The sequence below is a fragment of the Carcharhinus amblyrhynchos genome, chromosome 30 (genome assembly GCF_965287045.1).
Source record: "Carcharhinus amblyrhynchos chromosome 30, sCarAmb.v2.hapA, whole genome shotgun sequence".
Classification (NCBI taxonomy): Eukaryota; Metazoa; Chordata; class Chondrichthyes; order Carcharhiniformes; family Carcharhinidae; genus Carcharhinus; species Carcharhinus amblyrhynchos.
This window is the reverse complement of record NC_137353.1, coordinates 23,289,030-23,304,254: the sequence shown is the minus strand read 5'-3', so window position 1 is coordinate 23,304,254 and position 15,225 is coordinate 23,289,030. Positions and strand designations below refer to the sequence as shown.

The following is a 15,225-nucleotide window of genomic DNA, read 5'->3' as shown; positions in this document are numbered from 1 at the left end:
AGTAAGATAGGAGGAAGCGTGTCTGAATGATAAGGGCAGCATTGTGGCACAGTGGTTGGCACGGCTGCCTCACAATGCCAGGGGCCCAGGTTCGATTCCCGGCTTGGGTCACTGACTGTGTGGAGTCTGTACATTCTCCCCGTGTCTGCGTGGGTTTCCTCCCACAGCCCAAAGATGTGCAGGTTAGGTGGATTGGCCATGCTAAGTTGCCCCTTAGTGTCAGGGGCGCTAGCTAGGGTAAATATTCGGGGATAGGGCCTGGGTAGAATTGTGGTTAATGTATGCTCGGAGGGCTGAATGGCCTCTTTCTGCACTGTAGGGATTCTATGAAATAATAAACGTCTCTGTAGACCAATGGGCTGAATGGCCTGTTTCTGTGCTTTAAGTTCTGTATAACTGCTCTGTTGTGTTAACCTATTTTTTCCATTGTAGAGGCCAATGGATGACTCTATGGCCATTTCCGAAGCCTCGATTGATAGGACGGCACAGTTGGAAATGTCCGAGGCCCTGGACCTCAGCGAGAGGACGGTACGTAGGCCCCAAGAAAGTTTTAATATTTACTCTTCAGAACTTGGCAGTGATCATGATTTATTACTGCTCGGATTAATACAGTGGTGGTGTGTGGGGGGTTTGTGGGAGGGGTGGGGCGATAGTTGGCTAGATTGTGGTGTAGAATCGCAGCAGCAGCATGGGTCCAACCCTCCAATAGACTGAGGTCGTTCCTAGGCCCTGACTCTTTGCCTCACCCCCTTGTGGTGTCATGGTATTAGCCAAGATTGTCAACACTTGGCCAAAAAGGATACTACACAAAAAGTCCATACCCCTCATCAGAGCCAACGCCCAGCAAGTAACTACAAAGCTCCCACATTCACACAACAATTCTCCACAAAATATCATCGCTAATCTCCTAGAATTTATACGACATTACAATGGCTAAGAAAACACCATTAGAATTCTTTTTGAACTTCAAAACAATTCCCACTTGAATTGGAAAAGGCTTTTCACTAATTCCCCCGGCCCCTTTCTATCCCACAATAGGCCTTTTCCTGACAATATTCGAGGAAAAATTTCCTGTGATTTCTTTGTGATCTACACAGATAGTCAAACAAAACCCCAAAATGTCTATACAATTCCCACTATTCAACCCTGCCTCACAGCGCCAGGGATCCGGGTTCAATTCCCAGCTTGGGGTCACTGTCTGTGCGGAGTCTGCACGTTCTCCCTGTGTCTGCGTGGGTTTCCTCAGGGTGCTCCGGTTTCCTCCCACAGTCTGAAGGACGTGTAGGTTAGGTGCATTGGCTGTGCTAAATTCTCCCTCAGTGTATCCAAGCAGGCTCTGGGGTGTGGTGACTAGGGGATTTTCACAGTAACTTCATTGCAGTGTTAATGTAAGCTTACTTGTGACAATAATAAACTTTAATTTACTTTTATTGCTCAGTTGTTTCCCATTGGAAGCTTTTCCTTTGATCCCAGCCCCACATGAATTGATTGATGGATTCCCTGGAATCTTTGCCCCAGTTAGTTGTATTTGTCTCTCTCAGGTTGGTCATAGCTCTATACTGGGAAGGTAGTGTTCAGATGGTGACTAGGAACAGCAGGAGGCCATTCAGCCCCTTTTGAGCTTGGTGTGCCATTCTATTCGAACCTGGCTGATCTGAAGCTCAACCCCATTTATTCAACTTTGATAATATCCTTCGAACAAAAATCTCAAGTTCAATTGGGGTCATTTCAATGAAGGAGATTTTTGTGTGACAAAATGCTTCCTGATTGGTCTCCTGAATGACCTAGTTCTAATGTTAAGTTTGTGCTACCCTGTCCTAGATTCTCCACCTGAGGAAATAGCTTCTCTCGATTTAGCCTGTCAAATCCCCTCTCCATTTCTCACCCGTCAATCATTAAAATCCAATGGGAATACAAAGTCTAAAGTCTATTTAGTGTCATAAGTAGGCTTACATTAACACTGCAGTGAAGTTACTGTAAAGGTCCCCTAGTCGCCACACCCTAGTGCCTGTTTGGATTGACATTTACTGCCCATCCTGAATGCCCTTGAACTGATTGGCCATTTCAGAGGGTCGATTTATTTTATTTATCTATTACTGTCACAGGTGGGCTTGCATTCACACTGCATTGAAGTTACTGTGAAAATCCCCTAGTTGCCACACTCCGGCGCCTGCTCAGATACACTGAGGGAGAATTTAGCATGGCCAATGCACCTAACCAGCACGTCTTTCAGTCTGAGGGAGGACCTGGGGGAAACCCACGCAGACACAGGGAGAACATGCAAATTCTGCATAGATATTGACACCAGCTGGGAACTGAACCCAGGTCCGGGCACTGTAAGTGCTAACCACTGTGCCATCATGCTGCCCTGAGCGGTGTTTATCGAACCTCCCCATAACTGAACCCTTTGGTGTCCATCCACCAAGGCCATTTTATCCTTGTGGCCAAGCCCTATACAAAAAAGCCTCACTTCCTCCCCTTTGTATTCCAGACCCTTCAGGTCAAGAGCAAAGCCCAGTTATCCGTATCGACCACTTCCTGAACCAATGTGCTGGTTTTAGCGATTTGTGTACCTAGGCAGCCAGATCTCCAGCTTCACCATTCCTGACTGTCCTGTTACCTGCCTGTGCAGTATCTGGACCTGGTGAAGGCTCTTTCCAGCCTGCTGGAAGTGAAGGAGCTTTCGGGGTCGCTCTCACTGAAACACGTTCCGCGGGACGAGAGGGAGAGGCTGGGGAAAGCGCGGCAGAGGAACACGGAACTGCTGAACAGCCGGGTCACTCAGCTGAAGAGCCAGCTGGAGAGGAAAGATGAGTTGCTGGCGGGATACAAGAAGGACTTGCAACAGCTCAGGTAGGTGGGAGAATCCAGGAGAATACCTTCTCTTCTGTACTGCACGCCATCCTGTGGCTTTAGACAACCAAACTGGGTGGCGCAGCGGCACAGTGGGTTAGCACTGCTGCCTCACAGCGCCAGGGACCCCGGTTCAATTCCCAGCCTTGGGTCACTGTCTGTGCGGAGTCTGCACATTCTCCCCGTGTCTGTGTGGGTTTCCTCTGGCTGCTCCGGTTTCCTCCCTCAGACTGAAAGACGTGCTGGTTAGGTGCATTGGCCGTGCTAAATTCTCCCTCAGTGTAACCCAAACAGGCATCGGAGTGTGGCAACTAGGGGATTTTCACAGTAACTTCATTGCAGTGTGAGTACAAGTCTACTTGCGATAGTAATAGATAAATAAAATAAATAAACCCTCTAAAATGGCCGCGGAAACCACTCAGTTCAAGGGCACTCAGGGATGGGCAATAAATGTTTTCCATGATGTGGAGATGCCAGCGCTGGACTGGGGTAAACACAGTAAGAAGTCTCACAACACCAGGTTAAAGTCCAACAGGTTTATTTGGTAGCAAAAGCCACTAGCTTTCAGAGCACCGCTCCTTCATCAGGTGGGTCAGGAGAGCTCTGAAAGCTAGTGGGTTTTGCTACCAAATAAACCTGTTAGACTTTAACCTGGTGTTGTGAGACTTCTTACAATAAATGCTATCCCAGACAGCAACGTCCTCATCCCAGAATAACTTCTTAAAAATCCTCTCCCTTTCTCAACCTGTGGATGTATTGGGTGAAGGAGAATGTCTTCATCCTACACCTGTGTTACTCAATTGGAAATGAAGGAAAACTGTCCCCAAACAGCAGCAGAAACTGCTTTGAACGCTCACCATTTCAGGTGCCTTTAGTTTCCAAAAACTACAGAACTACAAAGGATCATGAATGAAACCCAGTCCATCACACAAACCAGCCTCCCATCCACTGACTCTGTCTACACTTCCTGCTGCCTCGGCAAAACAGCCAGAATAATTAAGGACCCCTCGCACCCCGGACATTCTCTCTTCCACCTTTTCCCTTTGGGGAAAAGATACAAAAGTCTGAGGTCACGTACCGACCGACTCAAGAACAGCTTCTTCCCTGCTGCTGTCAGACTTTTGAATGGATCTACCTCGCACTAAGTTGATCTTTCTCTACACCCTAGCTGTGACTGTAACACTGCATTCTGCACCCTCTCCTTTCCTTCTCTATGAACAGTATGCTTTGTCTGTATAGTGCGCAAGAAATAATATTTTTCACTGTATACCAATACATGTGACAATAATAAATCAAATCTCTCCTGTCAAATTGCTGTGTGCAGACAATCACAGATCACGCTACACAAACAGCAAGTCGACATGGAGAGCTTACAGGAGCAGCTGTTGAGGCAGAGTGAGGAGAACAACCTGATCCGTGAGTCCATGGAGCGAATGCAGTCGTGCCTTGACCAGGAGAAGAGACTGAACAAAGCCATTAAGCAGCACAAGGTAAGAGATCTCAGAGTAGGCCCCAGCCACCCAGCAACCATGGCAATGTGTGACTGGGCTGTCAACGCACTGCCCGCTTTTCAGGGAGAGAATTTCCTCTGTGCTAAAAGCAGCAGATGGGCAGCAGGATAGTCAAGCATTTGAACTAGAAAAGGAGGTTTGGCCTCTAAGGTTAGAACCCCATCAGAATTCTGATTTCTCTCCTCTCCATTCTCACCATCATGCTGCACGCACTTTCTCTTTGAATCTTACCACCGTTGACGCCGGCAGGATTTTCCCATCCTGCTGCAGTGAACGGAGATTTGGCGGCTGCAAAATTCTCCAGCCTCACCGCAGCGAGAGCGTGGTGTGAACGGACGGTAAGATCACACCCTTTCACTCTCACCTTCAACCTCCCAGTCTCTAAGGATAAGGTGAATACCCACTTTCGGCCTAAACCGTGACTCCAACCTCCCCCCACCCCTCCCCCACCCACCCCAACAGCCCCCCCCCCCCCCCCCCCCCACCTCAACACCCCCCGCCCCCCCACCCCCAGAGCACAGAGAAATTTAGTTCCAATTTTCTCCCGTCTATCCTGAAGGTGCTGCCACTTCTTGGGATACGAACCCCACAGACACTCCCACAGCAGGAGTGAAACGTCAGGAGGACTTTGTAAGCTGTAAAGTGCACTGGGACATCCCGAGATTGTGAAAGATACAACATAAATTCACGTTTTAAATGGCAACTGGGAGCCGGGGCAGGAATCGGATGAGGTTTGACAAAATATTGGTGCAAATTTCCTAACCTCATTGCCAGTGCCAAGGTGGGTGCCAAGGCGGGTGCAGGGCGGGCAAGGTTCCCTGCTCCAAGGCGGCAGGTAGCAGATTAGTCCCGATCAGAGCTTTGTTGTCTTGAGTCCTCTGAAAGAGCAGGGGAAATTTAACCAGGCGGGGGGCAACCAGCAGCAGGTCAGGGGCGGAAGGGGGTGGGGGGACAGTACTCCCTGTAGCTCTACAGACCGTCCCTGCATCCTGCTCGTGAAAGAGAATCCAGCGCCCTTCATTCGGCGGGGAATCTGTCTCCATGCCATTTAAAGAGGTGCCTCGGTGAAAATCCCAGTGACCGTTCCCCCACCACCCCACTCCTCCCCCAGCCCAGGGAGCGGGGGCAGTTTTGAGACCTGGAAACAGTCCGGCTTCTGTTTTCTGCCCCCCTCTCCCACCAGAGGGAAGCCCAGCCTTGTCTATGAGGCTGGACCCTCAGTTTTGTTGCACTTTTCAAACATGAGAAGCAGAACGGCAAAGAGCCGCCCTGTCCGCACAGTTTCTCCCTAGTCCAACGGGTGCCAGTTCAAACTGAAGCTCCTCGTGACACCAGCTCACACAACACACACCATGGAATTAAAACCTGGAACTCTGCTCCAGCCTGTGCATGGTGTGGAGATGCCGGTGTTGGACTGGGGTAAACACAGTAAGAAGTCTCCCAACACCAGGTTAAAGCCCAACAGGTTTATTTGGTAACAAATGCCACGAGCTTTCAGAGCGCTGCCCCTTCGTCAGGTGAGTGGGGAGTTCTGTTCACAATTAGGGTATGTAAAGACACAAACTTAATTTACAAAATAATGATTGGAATGTGAGTCATTACTGATAATCAAGTCTTAAAGGTACAGACAATGTGAGTGGAGAGAGGGTTAAGCACAGGTTAAAGAGATGTGTATTATCTCCAAACAGGACAGTTAGTGAGATTTTGCAAGTCCAGGCAAACCGTGGCAAGGCAGTCTATGCTGTAGCATAGACATCATGGTGGCACAACAGTTAACAGTGGGGTGGCATGGTGGCACAGTGATTAGTACTGTTGCCTACCAGTGCCAGGGTCTCAGGTTCGATTCCTGGCTTGGGTCACTGTTTGGAGTTTGCACGTTCACCCCATATCTGTGTGGGTTTCCTCCGGGTGCTCCAGTTTCCTCCCACAGTCCAAAGACGTGCAGGTTAGGTGGATTGGTCATGATAAGCATCCTAAGATGTGTAGGTTAGTGGTGTAAATCCATAAGGTTGTGGGGATGGGGCCTGGGTGGGATTGTGGCTGGCGTAGGCCCAATGGGTGGAATGGCTTCTTTCTGCGCTGTAGGGATTCTGTTCTATAATTCAGCCAGACATCAATGTTGACAATCAGAGTGACTGAGCTGAAGGAAGAGTCCAATCAAAGATCCACAAGTGTCCCAGTTTTGTGACCAATCTGATTTATCACACTGTGGCAATGCCTAACATCCCCTCCCCCTCCCACAGCCAGCTGAGGGCTGCTCACGGGATCATTTCTTTTGCTTCTTCCAAGTGTTGTATTTTATTTTATCAACAAGAAAGATTAAATTAGACCAACAATACTAGCCCCTGGAGGCCCATCGCAAAGCTCTCTCATTAAAGTAACTGCAGCTAAAATAAAATCCCCGTTGACCCTGGGGACTGAAGACCTGTTTACTTTAGCTTGAGTTTATGTACTCTCGGCTTAGTAATAAACCTGGGAGGTTTCCAAATCAATAGTGAAGGAAACCAAGCAGAGTTAGAACAAATGCGGCCCACGCAGTGATTCACAACCCTTCAGGATGTGAGTCCCTGATTCACCAGCAACCTTCTTGAGGACTCACCATGACTGAGCCAATGGCACCCACGCAACCTGCCCACAAACGGCTCAGCACTGCTGCCTTTAGGCCCCCGTCTCTCACACAATACGCCAGGAGTCCCAGGCTGTTGGACACTAATAAACAGCAGCTCACTAGACTGATAAGAGGTTTGTCGTATGATGAGGGATTGAACAGATTAGGCCTACACCCTGTGGAATTTAGAAGAATGAGGGGAGATCAGATTGAGGTGTACAAGATCATAGAAGCCTACAGTGCAGAAAGAGGCTCTTCGGCCCATTGAGTCAGCACCAAACACAATCCCACCCAGGCCCTACCCCATATACTATACCCACTAATCTCTCTAACCTACGCATCCCTAGATACTAAGGGGCAATTTCTTAGCATGGCCAATCAACCTAACCCGCACATCTTTGGACTGTGGGAGGAAACCAGAGCACCTGGAGGAAACCCACACAGACACGAGGAGGAATGTGCAAACTCCACACAGACAGTGACCCGAGCCGGGAATCGAACCCAGGACCCTGGAGCTGTGAAGCAGCAGTGCTAACCACTGTGCTACTGTGCCGCCCCAAGATGGTAAAAGGTATAGAGAAACTAGACATGGAGCGGATGTTTCCTCTTGTGGGGCACTCCAGGGTGGGAGGTCATAGCCTTAGGATAAGGGGTAGCAAATTTAAAACAGAGTTGAGGAGAAACTACTTCCCCCAAAGGGTTGTGAATCTGTGGAATCCGCTCTCCCAAAGTGCGGTGGATGCGGGGACAGTGAGTAAATTTAAGGAGGAGTTAGACCAATTTTTAATTGGTAATGGGTTGAAGGGTTATGGGGAGAAGGCAAGGAAATGGAGATGAGGAACATATCAGCCATGACCAAATGGACTTGATGGGCTGAATGGTCTACTTCTGCACCTATATGAACTTATGAACTTATAGCAATATCCATATGGCCCTGATTCCTCTGCTAAGGCTGATGGATTTCCCTGCTCAATCTTCCCTTCGGAAACCTGAAATACAAAGGGACTTGGGAGTCCTGGTTCAGAATTCTCTTAATGTTAACGTGCGGGTTCAGTCGGCAGTCAGGAAGGCAAAGGCAATGTTAGCCACAGAGGGCTAGAATACAAGAGCAGGGATGTACTTCTGAGGCTGTTTAAGGCTCTGGTCAAACCCCATTTGGAGTATTGTGAGCAGTTTTGGGCCCCATTTCTAAGGAAGGATGTGCTGGCCTTGGAAAGGGTCCAGAGGAGGTTCACAAGAATGATCCCTGGAGTGATGGGTTGGTCATATGAGGAGCGGCTGAGGAGTTTATGCTCGATAGACTTCAGAAGCATGAAGGGGGATCTAATGAAACTTACAGAATACTGAGAGGCCTGGATAGAGTGGACATGGAGAGATGTTTCCACTGGTGGGAGAGAGTAGGATCCAAGGGCACAGCCTCAGAGTGAAGGGACACTCTTTTAGAACTGAGGTGAGGAGGGATTTCTTCAGCCAGAGGGGGTGAATCTGTGGAACTCATTGCCACAGAGGGCTGTGGAGACCAGGTCACTGAGTGTATTTAAGATAGAGATAGATAGGTTCTTGATCAATAGGGGGATCAAGGCTTACTGGGAGAAGGCAGGAGAATGGGGATGAAAATCATATCAGCCATGACTGAATGGCAGAACATACTCGATGGGCCGAATGGCCTAATTCTGCTCCTATACCTTATGGTCTTATCTAATGAATGGTACCTGGCCAAGTCCCACCTTCAGTCCCAGTCCAAAGATGTGCAGATTAGGTTGATTGGCCATGTTGAATTGCCCCTTAATGTCAGGGAGATTAGCAGGGTAAATGTGTGAGGTTATGGGATAGGGTCTGAGTGGGGTTGTTGTTGGTGCAAGCTTGATGGGCTGAATGGCCTCCTTCTGCCCTGTAGGGATTCTATCCAAGTCTTTCCACTGGAGTTACCACAGGATTCTCAACATCACATCCAGAAGAACTTGGCCCCGGTGTCTATCACAACAGCTAACATCCCTGGAGCAATTTTAGTCACCCTGAGATTATCAGACAAAATGACTGCATTGATCAGCTATTAGGAGAGATAATGAAAATCTTGGTCAAAGAGAAAACTTTTAAAAAAACATCCTAAAGGAGGTGTGTAAAGTAGAGATGTTTGGGAAAAGAATTCCAGAGATTCAAAGCCTTGATATCTGAAGACATAGCTGCTAATGGCAGAACGGTAAAAAGTCAGGGATATCCCAAAGGTGAAAATTGGAAGAGTGTGGATATCTTGGACTGTTTTAATGTTTATTTATTAGTGTCACAAGTAGGCTTACATTTACACTACAATGAAGTTATTGTGAAAATCCCCTAGTCGCCACACTCTGGCATCTGTTGGGGTAGACTGAGGGAGAATTTAGCCGGAGGAGATTACAGAGATGGGGAGAAACGAAGGCCACTGAGGGATCTGAAATCACGATGAGAACATTTGGACTAAAGCATTGCTGGTCAGGAAGCCAATGAGGGACAGTGAGCACAGGGGTGATTCATAGAATCCCTACAGTGCAGAAGGAGGCCATTCAGCCCATCGAGTCTGCACCAACCACAATCCTTCCCAGGCTTTATCCCCGTCACCCCACATATTTACCCTACTAATCCCCTGACACTAGGGTCAACTTAGCATGGTCAATCAGCCTCATCCATATATCTTTGGGCTGATAAGCCAACCTTTGGATTGATAAATAGGTTGACCTGCAAGCTAGGAAATGGGCAACTGAGTTCATAAAAAATGAGGAATGGGGCAGATTTTTTAAATTCATTCATGGGATGTGGGCATCGCTGGCAAAGCCAACATTTCTTGCCCATCTCTACCTGCTCTTGAACTGAGTGGTTTGCTTGGCCATTTCAGGAGGCATTTAAGAGTCAAACACATTGACATTTTCTAAATTCAGCCATGTGATGTAGTGTCATTGGCTGGGTCAGTATTTATTACCCATCGCTAACTGCCCTTGGACAGAGTGGCTATCTTGACCATTTCAGAGGGCTGTTAGCAGTCAGCCACGTTGCTATGGTCGGGAGTCATAACGATGGCAAGTAAGGACAGCAGATTTCCTGAGAATGTTAGTAAACCAGATGGATTTTTACGACAACCCTGGCAGTGGTTTATTGTCATCCTTCAACTTTTTCATTCCAGATTTTTATTGAATTCAAATTTCACCACCTTCTGTGGTGGGATTCGAACTCAGGTATCTCGGTTGCTTGGCCAGTGACAATCCCACCATCCCTCCTCTCGAAAGCCTTCCACCATACAGGCTGATATCCCACCTCAACGAGAGGTCTCGGGTGAGCTCAGGAGAAGACAAGTGAATATATTGTCGGAACAGAACTCTGCCATCACTGTCAGTTCTGTAGAAAGGGGTCACATCCCCAGAACGTCTCCACACCTCCCCAATAGGAACCGACCCTATGAACTGTACGCGTTCCGACGTGTCCTGCTTTTATTTCAAGAGTTTCCAATCTGCGGTTACTTTCCAATCGATCCTCCATCTGCTATCTAAAGGGGTGCATTGTAAAATGAGGGGAAACTGTCTCAATCCTCATCCCAGCAGTTATAGGCCTGTTGCATAAATCTACACCTCATTTTTCCATTAAATATTCAGAGGTCTCCACATGGGGGAATTTGATGAAATATTTGATCTGTTTCTCCTGGGGTTTTTGCCGGAGATTTTTGAAAATTTAAAGTGATGTCTGTCATTCACCCTGCGCTGCTGGATGGAACTGTAAGTGTTCTCGCCTCAGACCTGTGAGTGTTACATGCTCTCTGTGCTGTTTTCCAGTGCATTAGTTGTCAGGTTTGTATTAGGTTCCCATCCGAAGTACTTTAACAAAATACTCGATCTTTTAGTCTCGGTAAGTTGAAGCAGACAGTCACACAGGCCAGAATTTAGCTCAGGCGTATAAACCAGGAAATGGGGCCGCGATATTCTTCTTTATAAATAGCAGATTGGGCATGAAGGATCGGGGAAAGTTCTTTTAACTGCCTGATTAGTGAGGGTGGTTAGCAGAGTTCCCTCTTGAGAGGCAGTGTGAGGAGACTGAGCCTTGTTGTAACCCCTTGTACAGAACATTACTCCATCTGCTGTAAGCAGCGACCCCCGAACGCCCTGAGGAGCCGTGGGCAACAGCTAATGAGATCTGCACCAGCTGGGCCAGGGGATCCTCAGGTCCTGTCCCAGATCAACACTGTCACCTGCACCCAGAAGAAGAACGCATCGAGATTACAATTCTTCGAAGCATAGAATAGTGCAGCAAATAAGGAGGCCATTCTGCCCGTCAGGTTTGCACCAGCTCCTTCGCAGAGCAAAGCAGTTAATATCCCTACTTGCATTCTTGTCCCTTTTCATCATTTATTCAGTTATCTTTTTGAAGGTTGCATTTGAATCTTTTTTTGTAGATTGTGTTCCTTTCTCAGAGTTACAAAGGCAGAGCGCAGAGTGGACAGGCTGAGTCTCGAATCCATCTCCCTGCTTGCTACAAAAAAACCAATTCAAATTGAGTCCAATTCACTGTCCCCACAAGAGAGACAAACCAGACCCAATCCGACAGGAACAGGCATTGCATCTGATCTCGGGTTTGATCCCACACTTGATCTTGCCATCAATCTACATATTCCCAATCTTAACCACTGGTTTTCCCTCCTGTCCTCTCTTGCCAAGTATTTCAAACCTGTGGCACCAGGTTATCAACCCTGAAAATAGTTTATTCAATCCTGTCATGATTTTTAACATCTCAGTCAAATCACCTCTTGGTTTTTTTTCCTTGAAGAAGGATAGTCCCAGGTTCTCCAGTCTATCCATGTAACAGTAACCCTTCATCCCTGGAATCCTTCTGGTAAATCTCAACATTTCGAGGGAGCCTTGGTTATTGTCAGACCCCTCATTAACACACTTCACCCCTTTATTTGGAGTTTCCCGGCATTAAAAATCATGGTCATGAATAATGACTAAAACTGAAGTCATTAAGTTGCCATTGACGGATAATATTGTACAGCCACTCATTACCTAGTAACAGAGACTAACTCTCACTGTCCTGCCGTACATTGCTGAGCCAGGAGCATCCATTATTGTTTTGGACAGGGTCTTGAGGGTGCTGTCTCTCACTGTGGTGTGGGTTCAAGGCCAAGCGGTCTTTCTTCACACGAGGTGGGGGTGTTGGCAAGCTATTCAACCACGCGAGGCGTCGCAGTTGGTTGCCTCTTTCTGGCAGGAGTTCCTGATTGGTGGATATGGCGCTTGGGTCCGTGGGTGACTTTTTTTTAATCCCTTCATCAACTCTGGTCATTGTACTCCCTGAACTAGCTCCCTGTGTGGAGGATGGCACCTTGTGTTTGGCTGTTTTGTTGAGTGTGGGGGCTGGAGCTGAGACCTCGCTGTACAAAAGGAGCAGCTGTTTGCTCCTAGCTGAGCTTTGTAACTGCAGGCGGTGACCTTGGGAGTGCATTTATCTCTGAAATGTATTGAAATTATGAAGAAATTTCAGAATATCATATCTCCGAGAAATGTAGCTCACAGGCACATCATGCCAAACTTGTTCCTTAAGTTATTCAGCCGTCCAGTGCAGCAGATGGATTAGTCTTAAACTATACAGAGCGGAAAAGTGACCAGTCCAGGTTCAATCGCCAGTATCTGTCGAGATTCTGGCCAGAGAGTCAGACAGCCCGCCTGCCTAGCACTAACCTCAGTGGCTGAAAGCCGGGGTACCTCCCGATTCCTCCCCGAGACATTTACTGGAAGGGACTGGTGCAGGTAAATGAGTGAGGGCAGAATTCCACTGAGTTCTGATCCTGTAAATAACACACTGACTACATACCGACATCCGTACACTGAACGTGCACCCTAAACACGCAAGAGCACACACACACAATACACACATTGGATGGCACGGTGGTTAGTGCTGCTGCCTCACGGCGCCAGGGACCCAGGTTCGATTCCCGGCTTGGGTCACTGTCTTGAGCGGAGTCTGCACATTCTCCCCATGTCTGCATGGGTTTCCTCCAGGTGCTCCGGTTTCCTCCCACAGTCTGAAAGACGTGCAGGTTAGGTGCATTGGCCGTGCTAAATTCTCCCTCAGTGTACCCGAACAGGAGTGTGGCGACTAGGGGATTTTCACAGTAACTTTATTGCAGCGTTAATGTAAGCCTGTTTGCAACAACTATAATGATTGTACAGATATCCAAAACACCCGCATGCATACTAAACATGCACAGGCCACAAAACATACACACTGAACACATTATTAGACGTACAAAATAATGTGCCATGTATGTACAGGCACACAAAACACACATACTGAACACATACAGATAGCAAATACACATAAAAACACACAAACACTCTATCGGGCACACGGTGCGGGAGAGCTCTGACCAGGTATTTGTTGTGTTTTCAGTGCAGTTCACCTGAAGTCATCCAAAACAGATCAAAAGATTGTGGAATTTTAAATGCAAATTGTATTCAATGCAAATAAAATATCCTCAAGGTTTTGTACCACTGTCAGAAACATTGCAGTGGAAGCTAGTCCCAAAACTATAGATGTAGGCTGGAATTCTCCAGCTGTTCCCGCCGGCAGGATTCTCCAGTCCCGCCAGCAGTGCGCCCCCCTGTCCACGGGTTACCCACCGGCGTGGGGTGACATCAACGGGAATTTCCACTGACAGCAGCAGGACTGGAGAATCCCACTGCCCGCCAGGAAACACATAGCTGGGAAGTCGGAGAATCCCACCCACTGACTTTTAACCATAATGAGTTTTATTGTAAGAATGTTGTGAGCAGTTTTGGTCTCTCTTTCTGAGAAAGGACGTTCTTGCTCTCGAGGGAGTGCAGTGAAGGTTTACCAGGCTGATTCCAGGGTTGGCAGGACTGATATATGAGGAGAGGTTGACTAGATTAGGATTGTTTTCGCTGGAGTTCATTGGGGGGCGGGGGGGGGATTTCAGAGAGACTTATAAAATTCTAACAGGACTGGACAGGGTCGGTGCAGGGAGGATGTTCCCGATGGTGGGGGAGTCCTGAACCAGGGGTCACAGTCTGAGGACGGAGATGAGGAGACATTTCTTCACCCAGAAAGTGGTGAGCCTGTGGATTTCATTACCACAGGAAGTAGTTGATGCCAAAACATTAAATATATTCAAGAGGTGGCTGGACATAGCACTTGGGGAAAATGGGATCAAATGGGGAGAGAGCAGGATTAGCCTATTGTGTTGGATGATCAGCCATGATCATGATGGTGGAACAGACTCAAAGGGCTGAATGGCCTCCGCCTGCTCCTATCTTCTATGCTTCGATGTTACCAATTATATCCATTTACAGAGCCTCCAGGGAGGCTCCTGAAAGACTCGTAAATATTAAATCTAAAGGAAACCCGTGACTGTACACCAATATAACTCGCTTTTGGACAGCTTTTTTACAGTGATTTTGAATTATTTAACATCAGATTACTCACAGTAACTGCTGTGAGACACACAATGTAAGTGCTTATCTGTTTGTGATTAAACCCATCTGAATCTGTACCAATGAGGTTTTGCCTGGTTAAATAAATGAAGGAATATTTCTTCATGCAAAGTAAATAAACAACACAGCAAACCGCAGCGCTGAATGAAAGATTTTACCTTTCGGCAATATGCTAATGAATTTGAGCAGGAGTTCAAGCAAATATTCATTTTGGGAAAATCAGCGCAGTGTATAAACCAGATTGCAGATTGTGCCCTGGCTGGGAGACTCTATCCGACTGACCATATTTCTCCTGCTTTGATACAGACCTTTCACCTGGAACCGTTTGATAGAAGATCCGCCAAATCCCCGTCTCATAGCTGTGTGAAAGAGGACGTTCACGGCAAGGTACGTCCACCAGGCTGTGTGCATGTCTGTATGTCTGGCTGAGGATTCCAGCCCTCCACCACCACCCCAGCAAGAGAAACAGTGGGATGGCCCCCCCCCCCCCCCCCCCACCACCCCCGGGTAAAACAGTCAGTGTGATCTTACCGGCTCGCCACACCCCTAACAATAGTGCGAGAGGCGAGAAACTGGGTTCGCGCCCGGTTTCTGTCCTCCTGCCAGTCCCAGTTTCACCAGCGAAATCAGCCTCGTGCCCGGAAAGGCTGGGGAGAGGGGGCGATATCTGGGAGAGTGGGGGATGGGTGGTGATGTTTGTGGGGGTTGAGTGACAAATTGGAGCGTCTGCTTACTGAATTCATAGAACCTCTGCAGAAATACAGAAGGAGGCCATTCAGCCCAT

At 47.9% G+C, this 15,225-nt stretch overlaps 1 protein-coding gene across 1 annotated transcript in view; it reads left to right on the top strand.

The window, feature by feature from the left end:
* The window catches only part of fhad1 (forkhead-associated (FHA) phosphopeptide binding domain 1), a 108,244-nt gene that overhangs the window by 81,717 nt on the left and 11,302 nt on the right, over window positions 1-15,225 (top strand). The window contains exons 26-29 of the mRNA XM_080214937.1: window positions 433-528; window positions 2,633-2,853; window positions 4,178-4,343; window positions 14,748-14,828. Of these exons, the coding sequence (XP_080071063.1) occupies window positions 433-528; window positions 2,633-2,853; window positions 4,178-4,343; window positions 14,748-14,828 (564 nt within the window). The remainder of the gene's footprint in view (window positions 1-432; window positions 529-2,632; window positions 2,854-4,177; window positions 4,344-14,747; window positions 14,829-15,225) is intronic.